We start from the raw sequence: 18,073 nt of genomic DNA on the forward strand, positions 1-18,073 counted from the left end.
GAAGGCCTGCCATGTAGAGCTTGATGGTCTTGAAGCTAACCTGGTCGGCGAGGTAAGTGGCAAAGAAGCAGAGTGAGTTTTCAGTGGCAGGGAAGCTGGGCCATCCCTGGGAGCTGCAACAGTTGGTGTACCAGTGAATGCCAGCCCTATAGGAGTGGTGGGTGGAATCAGCAATAGCCTGTGACTAGGGGAAGGTCAACCGTTGTGCCAAAGGGATGCCTCTGATTTGGGGATAGGCGTGGGCTCTGGAGCTGCTTCTGGGGCAAGTTGGTGGAACTGGGACATCTGCAAATAGGACAAAGAATTATCAGTGGAGTTATTGGTACCAGCAATGTGAGAAACTAGAACCGTACGGTAAAGTGGTTGGAGGTGGAAGTAAAGAACATGGAGTGAACAAGGTGTGTGATCTGAGGGTAACAGGATGAACGTTTGGCCCAAATATCTGCAACAGTTTGATTGTCATAGTGAAACAGAAGTTTCTTCCCCAACTATTGAGTAATAATCCAAGTCCTGAATCCGGTGCTTGCTCTTCAAAACCCGTTTAAATGTATCAGTGAGGGGGTTAAGGAGGTATGGGGATCAGCGCAAGCCAAAGGGGAGGTGAAGGTCAACATAAAATTTACCCTGCCAATGAATGCCAATGAGCTCACAGTCCTCAATCCAAACTGGACAAAGGCAAAAGGCATGTTTGATGTCTAACTTGGCCATGAGTGCATTTGGGCCGTGACAAGCCACAAGCCCTAGTGCCTGGTCAAATGTGGCATAATGCAGAGTAAAGTCTGACTTTGAAATATGATCATTAATTTATGAGCTACGTATGAGGAGATGAGAGATCCATGGTAATGCGCAAGTCGTATTCTTCTTAGGTACATATACCACACCAGGGGGGAGCATTGAAGGTTCAATGGGATGGGAAGAGAAGGAACCGGTCTGGCAGTATGGCCACAGTAAACTTCCTTAATTGGCAAGGGTTTCCAAGACAGGGTTGGTCGGAGGCGCCCTGTGTAACCAAGATTGGAACCCCACTGAAGATCATGCAGAAGGCTGGAAGTAAAATGCTGGTCAGGATTATGGAGGTATATCTATGACAAGATTCAATGATCAGTATTTGAAATAAAATCGTCGAAATCATGAATGCATCAATCCAAAGCTGAATGGCAACAAGCCAATTCTGCAAATGGCCATCACGGAAAGAGGCAGAATGCAGATAGTCATAACCCAAAAAGCCATAATGCAAAGAGGCATAATGCAAAGAAGCATAATACAAAAAGGCATAACATAAAGAGGCATAACGCAAAGAAGCATAATGCAAAAAGGCATAATGCAAAGAAGCATAATGCAAAAAGGCATAACATAAAGAGGCATAACGCAAATAGCCATAACGCAAAGAGGCATAATGCAAATAGCCATAATGCAAAGAGGCACAACACAAGAAGGCATAACGCAAAGAGCCATAATGCAAAAAGGCATAACGCAGAAAGGCATAATGCAGCAAAGCATAACGCAAATATTCATAACGCAAAGGGCATAACGTAAAATAGCCATAGGGCAAAGGCCCTTTGAAGAATGGAGACTCGCTGTGTACTCCGTAAATAATTTCAGCTCAAAAAACATCGACTGATTGTTCAAGGGAACGAACATATAATCACTATCGAACTTTTTCTTCCTGTTTAAGTTATGCCTCTGCGTTATGCCTCATTGCGTTATCCTTTTTGCGCTATGGCCATTTGCGTTGTGCATCTTTGCATCATGCCTTTTTGCATCATGCCTACTTGCGTGATGGCTGTTTGCGTTATGGCTTTTTGCGTTATACCTCTCTGCATTATGCCTCTTTCTGCAATGGCCATTTGCAGAATCGGCTTGTTGCCATTCAGCTTTGGATTGGTGCATTCATTATTTGACCGATTTTATTTCAAATACTGATCATTGAATTTTGTCACAGATATACCTCCATACAGGATGACCAGTAAGCTCATATGCTCGATAGGCATGGAAGGTGCAGGCAATGCAGACCGGGGTATATCACAGTTGGGTTGCTTTGGGGCACTCACAGGGCACCAGGGTGGCTGCCCCCGCAAGATAGGTTTGTTGGAGATGTGCTGAACTGAACTGACAATTGGCAATTGGGGGCATCAGCAGGTGCGGCAGTTGTAGTTGCCACAGATGGCTACCATTGAGGCCTGTTAGACACAAGTGGGCGGGGCTGAGGTGGTTAGAGGGGCTTGGAATGTGTCTGAAGCTGAGGAGGTGGAGTAGGCAAAGGGGGCACAAAAGGACTGCACAGGTTTTGCTCTAGTGGACAGGCTGTTAAAGGTACAATGACCATAATGGTGGCAATGGAGGCAACAGGGCTCTCTTCCTTTTATGTTATTGTAAAGCTGGTCGTTGACCTTGCCCCAGGCAATGAACTGAATGAGACAAAATGACCAAGAAACTTAAAGAAAAACTTGTGCAAAGAAAGCCTACAAGACACAGTAGGGTTCATGCGCGAAGTGTTGACAATTAAGCATTCAGTGTGGTTGATCTGATAAGAGCATAGTGTGATTTAAAATACAAACTCGCAACAATGCTCCCCAAGCCATTTTTAGCAATGTAAAGTTTGTGTGGTTCATTTTGCATGGACTGCACACCAATTTAGAGAAAGCACTCTGCTTTACTCTGTAGTAAAAGCTAAAAAGCTTGTCTGTACTGTCAGTATGGTGAAATGACCCTGATTGATCGTTATTAAGGATTGAACTGCAGTGACCAAAGCCGGTAAATGCAAGCAATATAATCCATGACCACTCAGGTCACGAGTGGAGTATTTCCACCAACTCGTCAACAAAAACAAGAGCAAGGCCATTTTTTTATTAACAACTTAAAGTCAGTCCATGAATTTTTAATATAATAGTTATTATTCCTTCTAATTTTCTGGTGTACATAATTTACTTAAACTTTGTTTTCAGGAACCTGGAGCTTGTTACTGTAAAAACAACACCATGGGTAGGCAGTGCAACGAGTGTAAGCCAGGATATCACAATTTATCAGCAGAGAATCCTGAGGGCTGTCAAGGTACATGTATGTAACTGTTGCCAACTGAGATATATAATCATTGTCTTGAAAATTACACATTCAATGACTTGTTGCTACTAATAGTGGTGAGAACAATAATTATTTGGAGTAATTATTGTAATTATCATTATTTTGTACTATTTGGAATTATTATTATTAATATTATTATTATTATTATTATTATTATTATTATTATTATTATTTGGAGTAATTTTACATTACGTTTGCCTTAATTTTTACTGATCCCACAGTTTCAGAGGCTTCATTATGTTTTACAGTAGATGGGACCTTATGATCATAGAGTATTAAAGAGGGCACCCCTATTTGTAGTCTGGCTTTTCATCTTGACCAGCTTCTAATAAAATCCCTGCAGTTTCTTCAAGAGCCCTTCAATAATAATAATAATAATAATAATAATAATAATATTATTATTATTATTATTATTATTATGCAACAGTAGCCTTTATGAAAAAGTACTTCTGCCCATTTTCTCACTGCACCATAAAGCTCATTATGTACATGTAGCATGTATCTACTGCTTCACAGTGGGAGAAAACCCTTGAAAACAATATTAATGTGTGCAAAGCTGTTTGTGATGTTTGTGACAGTTTAATCTTCTAACAGCATACACTGTACATAGTACATGTATTGTTCCTACAGGTTGTAGTTTTAGTATTGTAACTGACAATATTGTTTAAATTTGGTTACTTTGTAGAATGCACCTGTTTTCAGCCTGGTACAGTAAACGGCTCAAACATTTGTGAGCCCGATGAACATGGTATTTGCAATTGTAAGAAGAATGTTGAAGGACACCGTTGTTCCACTTGTAAGAACACCTACTTTGGTCTTAGTCAAGAGGATCTTGATGGCTGCAAGGGTTAGTGATATTAAAATTTTTTATACAGTACAATAAAAAAGATATGTATGGTGTTCACCACAGGGCAAAAAGAGATCCTTTGTCAAAGTGATTTTTGTTTATGATTTGGTCGTAGACTAAAAACAAAAGTAAATTATTTTTATTATTTACAGTACATGTATTTACATGTATGGAAACCAAAATAGTGGAAGAGGATGCAAACATGTATAGCATGATCTCGACTGTGTTTAATGATCTTTGATTGTATCCAAACATTTATTCACAATCATGGCAATTCTTCTACTGTTTTAGAGTGTTCCTGTGATGTTGGTGGAGCACTTGGGAATGTTTGTAACAAGACAACTGGTCAGTGCAAATGCAAAGAGAGTATCACACAGAGACGTTGTAACAGGTTGGTGAAACTAAAGTGGTTCTTGTGTAAAAAAACTCAAAATGCTACAGCTACAATCCTGGTCAAAAGACTTTGAGACACTTGTCAAATTTGGCCGAAAAGTAGAGAATTTACTGTACATGCTTCTATTGCTATATGAGCAACGCATGCTCTTCTTTCGTTGCCTTTTTCGCGTCCCCCCTTCCCCCCAGACAATGTTGAAACATTTTGTGTGATCAATGAGCTAAAATCTACAAGTGGCCACTGGGAGTGAAAGGGTTAAGCAAAGTCATTCAAAACTTGGAACTGAAAATAATAATTGTTATGCATTGATACAACAGAAATTGGAGTACACCCACAGAAATTGAACAAGGATTACTACACACATTGGAATTTTTTTACTCTTTTTCTGTTTGTGCACTTCTCCACTGTGGTTGTTCCGACTTTAACAGGATTTTTTTTATATTCTTCTTTTAGTCCTCAAAATGGATTTTATTTCCCCACTCTGCATTTCATCAGCAGTGATTTTTCAGAAGTGATTACTAGCTCTCAGCAGGTACAATTATTTCATACACTGTACTGTAAGTTATAGACTTAACGTAAGGTTATGTGTAAAGGAGTTTGTTTTGGCCAGCAGACTTAATGAAAGTTGATCTTTCATTTATTTAAATTTACAGTACCAAGTAATTTTCATGGCAACATGTTTTAGTACACAAATTATTAACCTTCCACGTTTTGTTACACGACCAAGAACCAGCTCATTATTAGCTTGTCATGGCAAGTCAAAATTATGTGATGGTCTGTTGTAAAGGAATGCATTGACTCTATGTTTTCAATGCAGTGCAAAGATGTTAGATGGTTTGCTCATCTTTGAACAGTACTGTATCTGGTTTCTTCTTTCCAATATGCCCATTATACAGGATTGACAAACGTGGAATTATTTAATGAAGGAAGATCATAATAATCACCTTCGTGAGATCCTTAAAGAAGGAAACATTTTTGTCTCTTGGGTTTCTGTTACCATGCAGTTCCCACTAAGCACTGTGACTTCTTTTAAAAGGATTATGATTTTAGTCAAATAATTTATAGTAAACTTTAATATTCATGCATAGCAAACTGTTGAGTTGATTAATTTAGTTTTATAGATTACTTCTTTTGGACTGCCTTACAGTATTTGTACAATAACTGTAAATAATGAAGGCATAATAATTATTATTCTATTACTACTGACAGTAATTATTATTTTGCTTCAGGGAAACAAGACATGGGTCACCACAGTCAATATTGTTCAAGGAGTGAATTCCAGTGGAATTTTTATGCTGCTTCTTTCCTACACGAGTACCTCCAGTGTTAGAATCATGATCAGCGTAGAGTCTGTTACAGCTGAAGTGACCCTTAGCAACTGTTCTCAGCTTTGTTTCTCCAACTTATCAACATTTGGGGAAATGTCATTAACTGGTTCCGTGGTGGTCAATGTTACGTACAGAGCATCAGCCACTCACTTCAAACCAGTGAAAGTTGTGGCATTACCACAAGAGTTTTACCAACCATTGCTACTCGGAAACTCTTCTGGTGATTTCTTGGCTAACTGTTCTGTACTAGACAATGACATTGGTAAAGGCACTGATCATCACGAGTTTTGCCTGGCTCAAGTTTTCTCACTCACAGTAAACTACCTTGGAAGAGCTTTATGTGAGTCCATATCTATTACATTTCATTCAACTTTGTATCAGTTTATGAAATGCAGTTTCAGTGACTGTTGTTTACTGAAGACGACTCTGGAATCTGAGTGCTAGTAGTTAAGAGGAGTCTCAAGACTCTTGACTATGTACCATCTTTAATACTCAATAATTATCATTGTGGATCTACATTGTACGTGTACCACCTCCAGCAAGGTTTCAAAAGAGAGACTATATTTTTTAAAACTTGTACCCACTTCAAAATCTGTACACTGTAGGTTGAGTAATAACCTTGATTCTTAAACTTGACTGCAATGATCATATTTTACAGTCGATTTATGTTGTTGTAGAGCCTGTGATGTGTACTGGTGAAACATCAGTGAGCAACACAGTTAAACACTTACCAAAACTTTTTCAATTTGGTGGTGATAATTTAGCTGTGATGATTTCATACAGGATTGATTGGAAATAGATTTTTTTTGTGCAATGTATCATTGTACATACTGCAGCTCTTGTTACAAAAAATCTTAATGATTAATGTGGTTGGGTTTCCACCCAAACTGAAAGAAAACGACTAGACAACAGAAACAATGACATGTAGTAAAAAATGCCAGAATCTGTTTCTATAACCTAGCTAATTAAAAAACTTAACTACCTACGTTGTATACAGGGCTTGAAATTAAAAAAAATTCTAGGTTGTCCATTTCAAAAGCCGGGTAACTAAATCCTTAAATTTGGTTGCCCTGATAAATGCTTGGTTACCCATTAGGAAACCCAGTAAGATGATTTATGCACGCTGTGCTGAGATGCAATCACATGGCATTGGAGCTTGAGTATCCCGTAGTTCTAAGTGTTCGCCTATGGTTTTTTGTGGTTTAAGTCTGGGTTTAAGTTAAGTTCTCCCTATGGTTTAAGTCTGGGTTTACATGTAAGGTTTAGCATTTTCAAAATGTAGTCTTCCATATACATTTTCCTATCGGACAATGTTTTGCAAAAGGTACAGATATTCAAAACACAGAAAAATGCTCAGCTGCGACAATTTAATTATTGTTAACTTCACACTACTATTGGACATTGACAATAGAAAACCAACAAGTGAGTTGGGTGCTGCTTTCATTTATTTACTATTAATTTTTGGCTGGGTTGTCCATTGTCCATTGTTTTTTGGACAACCAAGCTTTTCATTTTTACAAAAAACTAGTTCTCCGGTAAACTTTCTGGTCATCTGGGATGGCCGCTGCCTACAGTACATTGTACCAGGTATATAATGTAGTTAATTTGAAGAGGGTATTGACATCACATTTTTGTTGTTGACTTCTAGCATGCAACTGTAATGAGACTGGTGCAGAAAACAGCACGTGCCTAAAGTATGGGGGTCAATGCCATTGCAAGCCTGGTGTAACAGGAAGAATGTGTGACAAGTGTATTGCAGGATTCTATAATTTCTCATCACAAGGCTGTTCGGGTGAGTTGCCTTTAATTAAAAGAGCAAACAGGTTTTAGCCCAGTAGTCATATCAAAACGTGGATGTAATAAGAGTGGGTTTGTCTTTTTCTTTCAGGTAAGTAAGTAACTGTCGTAAAGTTGTTATAAATATACATGTAGGTCTGTTACGACAATTAATTACTCATGTGAAAGACAGTTGCTAACATGAAAGACCAATTAAGATAACTCCAATGAAAGACCATGAGCAGTTTGTAAGATGTCATGCTGTGACTGCTAGGCCACTTACATTGTTGAGAACAGTGGGAATTAAAAACATGGCTGACTGAAGACAAGTGTGTGACTAAAAACAGTGACCTGAACAACAACATTGCGAACACTCACTGACAAACTACAAAATTGACAGGGACTCCACCAAGTTTATAACCCATTGTACAAACCGATACCAATGATGCACTCAAGAAAGCTGGTTTAGTATTAAACTTAGAAGAAACTCAGCTGAATCACTGCCAACTATGTGTACTACCAGCTCCATACAAACAACCTATTGAGGAAACCAACAGAACAGTCAGACAATGAAAAGAACTTCAGGGCTTCACTGAATCACTGTCCTCCGGGCCAGAACATATGGCTGACTAGACAGACCAATAAAAATAATAATGATGAACTTGATTCACAGTACTTACATGTACTGTAAGTGTCAAGTTCTGTAACATTGGGGCACTAAATGTATGTAGGGACAATGTGCATAGAAATCAGCTCAAATCAAATCAAAATGTTGGTTTTTGAAGAAAGGGGAAAACCAGAGTACCCAGGAAAAACCTCTCAGAGCAGAGTAGAGAACCAACTCAACCCACGTATGAAGTGAGGTGAGTGCTCCAGGGTTCTCCTTATCAGGCAGTAACCGGTAAAATTTACCGCTTGTAAGAGCACTTAAAACCGCCTGCAAACGCTCAGAAGTCGTTTATCCTTTGCAGAACGTCCAACATTAACCAAATGCTTTACCGGTTTGAAAAGGTCCCTTACCAGTTGTGCTGAAAACTAGGGAGAACCCTGGTGCTCTCACCACTACCCCTGAACACTGCTCCCCTATCCAAGACTAGACACTACACAAATCACTTGACTCTGGGGGTTGACTTCTCAGGATGTTTAACCTGTGGACTTCTGGGGGTTCCCCATTGACAAGTAAAATCGTCTGGCGTTAGACAGAGTAAAATACCAAGTCTGGCTGGATTAGGCCAGTTTAGGCATCAAAGGGTTTATAATCATAAGTCAATGTCACCAACATCAGTCGTTGTCAGGACTACTCTCACCCAGGGAATCTTACTTAATCAAGTTTTGTCTTACGTTTAAATTGTTAATACTGTACTCTTTTCTTTGGTTTAACTTGGTTTTATATTATTGTTACTGAAAGTGCAATTACAACCCTTCTAGATTTAAATGATTTATAGTACATTAATGTACTGAATTGTTACTTTATTTAGCATGTGGTTGTGCCAGCGATAATAAAGTCTGTGATGCAGACACTGGACAGTGTATTTGTCCTCCCAATACCATTGGTCGCACCTGTAATCAGTGTAGTCACAAGTTCTGGGCATGGAACGAGACCTTTGGATGCCAGGTAATTATCAATAAATATTTCATTTCTTTATATGGTGTTCTGTAAGTGCTTAAAGGGCAAAACTACTGCTTATTGCCTGAGACAGAGGGCATTTTTCATTAGTTTTGGTAAATGCCCCAGGCAAAATTACTTTCATTATTTTCTCACAGTACAAGACTAGTCATGTAATGTTTTATAGCAGGGCTGATTTTTTTGCTTTGATTCATGTATTTTACAGTTCATTGATGCAAACTGAATAATGAAATGACTTCCTATGAAATTGCACAACAGCGTGTGTTTTTGACCTTAATTTATTAAAAGACAATTTTGCTCTTGACTTTATAATTATTATTAACAACTTCTTGCATGTTTGCTCGTAAAATTAAGGAATAACATCACTCCTATTTCCAGACATTTCAGAAATTGCCCTTGTTGCTGCACAACTTGGCCAATGTCTACAACTTCTGAAAATGTGTGTGATATTAATCCTTAATTTTACTTGGTCCTGTGTAAATGCCTAATAGTACAAAATGTATACTTACAACAAGGTCTAAATTGAGATAACATTAGGGTTGTCTTGAAAGTCCTGTCCTGTTTGTTTTTCTTCAATAACGAAACTCATTAGACAACCATTTTATTCATTTGTTAGAATCAATAGTGTTGCCCAGGTTTATATAGTACTTTATTCTTAATTTTGGATGTTTGTACATACAGTAGTCTTGTAAACATTGATTTCTTTCTTTACAGGCCTGCAACTGCAGTGACATTGGAGCCACTGTTTCACAGTGTAACCTCACCACGGGAGAGTGTAGGTGAGCACATTGTTGCACAACTACTTGGATGTTGTCCCATTAAGAGTGTTGGCTTAATTTGTACCACTTTGGTCTGAGGAATGCTTCCTGGCATAAAAATCTTCTCCCATAATTTCCATGATACATGTAATTTTCATCTACGGTTGATCTACGTAATTTTTTAAAAGCATTTAATTATCAAATCAATTTACATGCAAATCATTGAGATGAGGACTGTGTTCAGAACCATTATAATTATAATTATATAGAATTATTCTACAATACATGGCACTGTATGTAAATTGCAACAAGAATTCAGCACTGTTTCTTTTCTAATTAACTAGTTTGTTGTTTTTTATTCACATTCAATAGCTGTAATCCTGGTGTACAGGGAGAAAAGTGCATGGAATGCATGGATGGTTACAAGAATTTAACCCGTCAAGGCTGTTCTCTTTGCTCATGTAATGACAATGGAAGCTTGAGTGAAGTGTGCAACAAGTCATCTGGTCAGTGCCCTTGTAAGGTGAGAACATTAATTTTCGTAGACATATATTGGGTTTGCTCACTTTGAAGAGTTTGTCATGGTTTATTCAAGAAGGCAAAGTACATTGTACATGTATGTGTACATTGAAAGTTGTATTATGAGGCAATCTGTTGCACGGTCACTTGTTGCCCATGAAGCCATTGTCAAACAAGTTTTGCACAAAATTAATAGTTGTTTCATTTGATTAACTCCTTTCTATTACGTTTTACATTATTGTTTTAATCTTTGAGGTTTATGGCACGGAAAAACAAAACCAACTCCAAAAGTGCAAAAATGCTACAGCTTCAACGAGTATTATACGGAATATTGGCCGAGAACGAATCAACGAACCAAATTCAAGATGGCGGACTGATGAAAACTCTGAGACTAAATCATGTGTGCCATTGCGCATGCTCAGCCGTGACACTGTTCCTTTAAAATGCAATAATTTAATTTATTACATTTCTAAGTTATCATGTTGTAATACTTGTAATGAGTCAGTCTTTCACTGTTTTTGCGTGTTCCAGAACAACTCTGCTGGTTTGCTGTGTGATCTGTGCAAGAGTGGATTTTTCTATCTCACAGACAGTAATCCCAAAGGATGTACAAACTGTGTTTGTATGGGAATTACTGCAAACTGCAGCAGCACAACGCTCTACAGGAAACAGGTACAAGAATAGTTCTAGCACCAGGAATGACTGCAAGGTCATCTTTTACATTGAACATGTTTGTCAGCCTTTTGGGGATTCCATGAGTTGCTTCAGACACTTTTCACAGAACTTTGTCCTTATTTGTTTCCATATATTTTCAGAAAGAGGTTGATCTGGCTTTTTGGAGTTTAGCTTTGGCTAATGGAAGCCAAAGCTCATTTGAAGTTTCTGAAGTCTATATGATGGTAAAGTGAAAAATTAGTTGCAACAGTACTTTCATCTCAGAGTTTTGCTTTCTTGAAGGTACATGCACTTGAATTTTAGTGTGCATGCTGCCGGTTACAGTCTCAGTCTTTAATTTTGTCAAATTTCTTTCTCCCAGGATGAAAGCATCCGTGTAAAAATGATTGCTGCAAACATCTCGGCTAATGACACAGTGTATTGGAAAGCACCAGCTAATTTCACTTATGAGAGTTTGGTGAGACCTACATGTACTAGCATTAATTGTATGTTGTGTTTTTAAGCATACAGTGTAATTTGCAGATTGTAGATGCATGTAGAAAACTAAATTTTAAATTGAAATGTGTTAGCTAAGGTTTACACACAATCATCATTCTTTTGAATAACAACAAAGCTGATATGGAAAAAAACTTCCCTGAGTGACATTGCTGGCAAAAATTTGCCTTTCTCATTAGATTATTGCATTATTTGGTATTTTTCCTTTTTTTGTCGTCAAAGAGAACAACTAATTATTAATAACTCAAAACATAAGGGCAGCAACAAAATGTTGTTTCCATACAGTAGTAATGGTTGTTTACATGTACATGTAAATCCCCTTCATAAACAAAAAGTTTGATTGTTGAGTGTTGCTTCTATAATGGTGTTTCTTATGCATATACATTGTACATGTGCACTGAATATGACTTTGTATGGTGAAGACTTAACAACAACAGTCTGCTGTTCTTGTGTGGGAAGATCTGAGTTCTAATTATTTTTAGTTTTCGTGACAGTCATTTTTGTGTAAGTTGTTTGTTAAATGAGGCTAAATATCATTTAGGCAAAGTTAAATCCAAGCCAATGCAGCAGTTTCTCTTGAGATAATTATTATTTGAGGGAGCTGCAAGGAGGTTTGCAGGGTCATTCCCATTTTGCTTTGGCTTGAGTTACCTTGTTGCTTACTTGCTTGATTTTCCCTCCCTCCCTCCCTCGCATGTTTTAGGGTAAGTAATTACAATTTCACACACTGGTCTCAGTTATGTGTTCACGGCTGCCATGGGAGGTGGACTGTGGCTAGGTTGCCATGGTGACCTCCTGGCTGCTGAGGAGAGTGCTCCTGTTCTCTTGCTACTTTTGTGGCACCAACCCTCCAGTAAATTGACGTTAGGTAGTGTTTTAATAATAAATTGATCATGAAATGAATGTCTGTTTCCAAATAATACACCTGAGTTACTTCTGTGTGTACATGTACATACGTGTGTTACATTAGGATGTATGTGAATGTACATGTAGAAGTGTTTTTTGACCATTATTTTTGTTTTTTCCCTTAGGTTGGAGGATATGGTGGTAACTTGAGCTTCAAAGTTTATTTTGGAGAATTATACAATGGAACACTGCGTATGTCTAATCCGAAAATCGTCTTGAAAGTAAGTGTTACTGTCACTACCAGTATTTTCTTGTTTAAGTTACGTGTAAATTTAGATGTAATGACTGTCATCAACGTTGCCTCTATTGCTTGTTAGTAGTGGGAACCGATTTTATTTTCTTTTGTGTGGAGTAGAGGTTACATGTACTACAATTTTATGACAATTTATGACAATGTGATATGGAGTTATTACTACTGTACTTTGTGTAAGACATTTCATATTGTTACCTTTATTGGTAGGGCGTGAAGAACATTTCAATTGAACATGCTTTTGCACTTGGTTCTGCTAACCAGTTTGTTACCACATCAGTTTTGATGAAAGAGGTTGGTAGTTAATTTTTTAATTTTTTTTTTAAATTTCAAAAACCGGCTTTACCTAGCTCAGGATGATTAATCGTCATTCACCCATTTTACATAATTCTCTTTAAAGCTACTTGCACAGTGTTATCTCTAGTAAAGGAAAAACAGCAGCAAGAAAAATATTCAGGAAAATCACAAGTTGATTGTCCACCTCAAAACAATATTCTTCTGTCTTCTGTCTTTTCATTACTGTAACAGTAACCAATTAAGTGAAGCTATGATCTTCGCAGTTATGAATGCAATTTTTGCAATTTTGTAGAGAAGCCTGAAAAATTCAGGACTTCAACGGGGTTTGAACCCGTGACCTAGCGATTCCAGTGCGACACTCTAACCAACTGAGCTATGAAGCCACTGACGTTGGGAGCTGGTCTTTTGTGGGTTCTAATGGTCCCGTGAGGAATGAATCAATGATGAATGATATATGAAATGAATCATATATGAACTGCGGATATGAAATCAAGTGAAGCTATGATCTTCACAGTTATGAACCAATTAGTGGCTTTAGAAATTCCATGATCAAAATCAACCCTAATAATAATTATTAGACTTATGCATGCATGAATGTATAAACACAGCTCAATTGTCTCAGCTACTGTAGTAAGGTTAATGTTCAGCGTACTGTAATTTGGAGCTTTGGTGGTCTACTGTGTCTTTTTTACAGATGTACTGGGTTTACTCAGAAGACTCTTCAGCAGTATCCAGGGAAGATTTTCTTCTTGTATTAGCAAAATTGCAAACTCTTTTGATCACTGCCTCATTCTATTCAGATGGACAAGGAACTTACCTTACAAGGTAAAATCACTTGGCTTGTGATAATTATTTTAATCCCCTGACATACGCTTGGAATAGTGCTGTTTATAAAAATTTTTGTGATGGCCAGTCCATTCCACTGCATGTCAACCCAGTCAAGTGTTAACTTGTCAGCCACCCTCTTCAATCATGTTTTTCCATGCTCATGGTGCCACATGCAGGCTTCCTGGTAGTTGCAGACATTAGTCCCACAGAAGTGGCAAAAATATCAAAGTGTTTCATGGCACTACATACAAGACTCATACAAAGACTCCAGTTTCTCCAGATATAAACTAAACAATAATTTTTTAAATTGATTTTTTCTTTTCAGTTTTGCAATTATAGCAAAAAACCTTTTTATGCACTGTACTCAACTTTATTACACATAACACGAGAATTTCATTCCATAAAGCTCATTTGTACAAATCTATACGCTTTATTTTCACATGTGAAAAAAGCCTATACAGCCAATCAGAATTGCGTACAGCTATTTCACATGTGAAAGTATAACCAATCAACGATAGCGTAAAGGCGTTTCCATGCCAATCACTCGTGCATCTCGTGCAAATCGTGCAAATCGTACTTTGTTATTGAATTAAATTAAATTTGCATTTGGTTCTATTGTTAGTGAGTTTTTGTTTATAATTCGCGTTCAGAAAACTATTTTAATGAAAATTCTCATGTTATGTGTAATAAACAGTTTACGACATAGAAAGTGCTTTGTACGGGGTTTATTCACTCGTTGTTTGTGTCAAAAACCCTCACTCGCTCGTTCCTCGCTCGTTCGGGTTTTTGACACAAACAACTCGTGCATAAAACCCCGTACGCGCGCACTTTCTATGAAGTAATCTATTTGTATGTGGTAGTTTAGTAGCTAAATAAGACAAAAGACAAAATTAATAACCATTGTTATATGCATGTATCCCAACTCAAATACGTTTTCCAATTGGAGGAGAATGTGTCATGTGTCATGGGTTAAAACTCCCTTGGGAAACAATGACTTGAACTTTCACTATAAAACTCACTTGGCTTGGCTTTGCCTCGGGGAAAATTGAGGGTCTCTGGGAAAGAAAACTCACTGTTTCCCTTGGGGGAAGTCATTAAGTGCTTATTGACACAGGAGTACAACAATTTTATGGGTTTTTTTTCAGCGTTGGAGATGCCCATGTTGCTGAAGTAGGTGTCATGCCATCTGATGATGGAAGAGCTTATGAAGTGGAAAAGTGTAACTGTGGGGTTGGTTACGATGGTTTGTCTTGTGAGGTGTGTACACTGGCTTATCATATGTACCCACTGACAAACACTAGAATTTCCTCGATATCAAATGAATTCTTTTCCCAGTAAGGTTAAGGCACAATTAGGTGGGTCTTCAGAATCATTTAGTGAAAGGGTAATTTCCTTTTCAAAGAGGAGGTGGTGTGTGGGGGGGCAGGGGGGGTGGGGGAGAGAGTAGTTACTGTTAGTTTTGTAAGTACTGTACATGTAACTGTGATTCATGCTGTCAATACTCTTATTTCTTGTAACGTTATCAGTAGCGTCGTCAGTTTGAATATTGTTAGTAATGTGTATTGTAAATAATATTGCAATTAAAAAAATATATATTTTTTCCCAGTTTTTTGATCAGCTTTATTTTCAAAGCCAGTCCATTTGAGAAATTGTGATGGAAGCAACAAATGTGTTTTATTGGTGAAAGTGTAATGGGTTGTCTTTAGTATGGACTTCAAAGGAAGGTTCGTACAGGCATTTCAATGTCTAATTATAACCCAAAAACTGAAAGGAAATTTGGGAGCATGCGAAAAGAAAGGATTCAAAAGAAGCTATGTACCAGGAAATCAATAGCAAGAACAAAGAGAAACTTAAAGCACATACTGCAGTAACGCAAAACCGTTGAAATACAAATGAACACCAATGCCTCAAACATATACAAAACTGCATTGAAAGAAAACATACCTCTTTGCTCTAGTAGCCAATCAAAAACCAACTAAAAACCAAATAATTCTTGAAGTGTGTCTCCTCCACTTGGTCTCTGTCACTCACTTGCCCTGTGAACTGGATGTCACCAAGTAACTTAGCAATTAATCATTTACAGAAATTATTTCACTCTGACTGGCTTTAATAAGAAAAAAATCAAATCAGCATTGGCCAATTCAGCATAGATGGAAAACTAGACCTGATGCATTGAAAGATTTATTATGACCATTATTATCACGCCGTAACATCAAGCAACAAGAGAGGTTTAAGTTAATTTGGGAAACATCTTATTTGCTATTCTCTGTGTAATTTATTATTTTTTTTACTTTTCGTTTCTGAAATACTTTTCCTTTATAGCGCTGTGCCAGAGGTTATCACAGAGTCGATGTATCAAGTGACAAGTACCTGGGGAAATGTCAGGCATGCAACTGTAATGGACACACAGAAGACTGCGACCCTGTCACTGGACAGTGTTTGGTAAGTGAAGGGCCAATTAAGACACATGTTGTACAGTACCTGACTTACTGAGGAAATCAGCATCCAGATGTTGTATTTGTTGTATCATGCAAAAGACTATAATGCCATTTGGCTATTATAATTAGTCTTCCTCTTCTTTTCCTTTCGGCTATTCCCTTTAGGGGTCTCCACAACGAATCATCTGCTTTCATCTAACCCTATCCTCTGCACCCTCCTCTTCTCTCTACACCAACTTCATGTCCTCTTTCACTACATCCATAAATCTCCTCTTTGTCTCCTGCCTGGCAATTCCAACCTCAGCATTCTTCTACCGACATAATTTTTATTCATCATCCCTCCCGTGTACATGTCCAAACCATCTCAGTCTGGCCTCTGTGACTTTATCTAAATGCTGACCCTCTGATGTACTCATTCCTGATCCTATCCATCATCACTCCCAAAGGTTACCTGAGTCAGCATTTTAACCTCTGCCACCTCCATCTCTGCCACCTGTCTTTTACTCAGTGCCACTTGTCTACTATACAACATCGCTGGTCTCACCACCAGTTGGCTTTATACAGTAGTGGCCTTAAATTTAAACAAGCTAGCCCTGCTAATGATTCTTCCCGTCTTATGGACTAAATTACAAAGAGCTCAGCTCTGCGTGTTTAAAGCCAAAAGCATCAATAGAAGGGCCTCTTGCTCATTTGTGGTCCCAGATGGAACCACAGTTACCCAGAGAAAAACTCCCAAGTCAGGTTGACATTGGCTTATTAAACTAAGCCTCATCCGATCACAGAGGTGGGTAGTGCTGATGATGACAACTACATCAGCCTGATTTTGTAAGCACTCCGCATATAAAATAGGTTCAAAGCACACCCTGGTAAACCCTCACATAATTATAAGCTCAAGTTTTCCTTTAAATACATGAAATTGCTGTACAAGGAGCAAACTAATTTTATTCATTCAATATGATTTGTAGAATTGTGTACACAACACGACTGGCTTTCATTGTGAGATCTGTTTGGATGGTTTCTACGGTAATGCAACTGATGGAACACCAAACGACTGCAAGGAATGCCCATGTGAAAAGCCAAGAACAACCACGTAAGCATCCCCTTTGATTACTTTGTAAACCCTAAAATGTGACTCCATTCTCTAGAATTCATGTTGTCGCTCATGAACTAACGGCGTTTTGAAATTTGCAGTGCATTGTGTGTTGGAGGTCTGGATGGTAGACCCAAATGCCTAAATTGTTCTGAGGGATATGAGGGCGACATTTGTGGAAGGTAAGAGCAATGAGGAGTTTGGGTTGAAATTACATTCCATTCCCAATGGCAATCGTGAATAACATTTTCACGAATAGTTACACCAAGTGTCTGTAAACTGGTGGTGCTGTTTTTGAATTGCAGTTGTGAGCGTGGCTTCTTTGGGGATCCCATGAGTCCAGGAGGAAATTGCTCAAGTTGTCAATGTAATAATAATTCTGATGTGTGTGACGCAACAACTGGACGTTGTCTCAACTGTCAGTATAATACAACAGGATTCCACTGTGAAAGATGTGAAAATGGAACGTGGGGAAATGCAACACAACAGCAATGCCAAGGTAGATAATGACTCGCTTGCTTGAAACTTAGGTTATTTTCTAATAACCTGCTTCTATAGGCAAAATCGTTTTTTTTTTTTTAAGTTGTATTCATTTCCATGTAAACGAACTTATAACAGACGAGTGAACATTTGGCGGTAAAACTCGTTTTGTCAACGAGTTATTGGCCTATCAATATCCATACCGTTACAGAAGCAAGGAAACTGAAGAATTACTTTCAACAGCAAAGCTTGTCATTCGGTTGGTGCAATAGTTCTAGGAAACT

General features: G+C 38.0%; 1 protein-coding gene across 2 annotated transcripts in view; it reads left to right on the forward strand.

Moving 5' to 3' along the window:
- The window catches only part of LOC137992764 (laminin subunit beta-1-like), a 90,337-nt gene that overhangs the window by 23,207 nt on the left and 49,057 nt on the right, over positions 1–18,073 (forward strand). For both annotated transcript variants that reach the window (XM_068838272.1, XM_068838271.1), the window contains exons 10-29: positions 2,946–3,051; positions 3,767–3,928; positions 4,220–4,319; positions 4,776–4,854; positions 5,552–5,990; positions 7,299–7,442; positions 8,905–9,041; positions 9,768–9,832; positions 10,184–10,334; positions 10,862–11,002; positions 11,146–11,229; positions 11,367–11,462; positions 12,532–12,627; positions 12,867–12,950; positions 13,648–13,778; positions 14,927–15,038; positions 16,104–16,223; positions 17,185–17,309; positions 17,411–17,491; positions 17,615–17,808. In XM_068838272.1, the coding sequence (XP_068694373.1) occupies positions 2,946–3,051; positions 3,767–3,928; positions 4,220–4,319; positions 4,776–4,854; positions 5,552–5,990; positions 7,299–7,442; positions 8,905–9,041; positions 9,768–9,832; positions 10,184–10,334; positions 10,862–11,002; positions 11,146–11,229; positions 11,367–11,462; positions 12,532–12,627; positions 12,867–12,950; positions 13,648–13,778; positions 14,927–15,038; positions 16,104–16,223; positions 17,185–17,309; positions 17,411–17,491; positions 17,615–17,808 (2,647 nt within the window). The remainder of the gene's footprint in view (positions 1–2,945; positions 3,052–3,766; positions 3,929–4,219; positions 4,320–4,775; positions 4,855–5,551; positions 5,991–7,298; positions 7,443–8,904; positions 9,042–9,767; positions 9,833–10,183; positions 10,335–10,861; positions 11,003–11,145; positions 11,230–11,366; positions 11,463–12,531; positions 12,628–12,866; positions 12,951–13,647; positions 13,779–14,926; positions 15,039–16,103; positions 16,224–17,184; positions 17,310–17,410; positions 17,492–17,614; positions 17,809–18,073) is intronic.

This window comes from Montipora foliosa, chromosome 2 (genome assembly GCF_036669935.1).
Source record: "Montipora foliosa isolate CH-2021 chromosome 2, ASM3666993v2, whole genome shotgun sequence".
In the NCBI taxonomy this organism is placed as follows: domain Eukaryota; kingdom Metazoa; phylum Cnidaria; class Anthozoa; order Scleractinia; family Acroporidae; genus Montipora; species Montipora foliosa.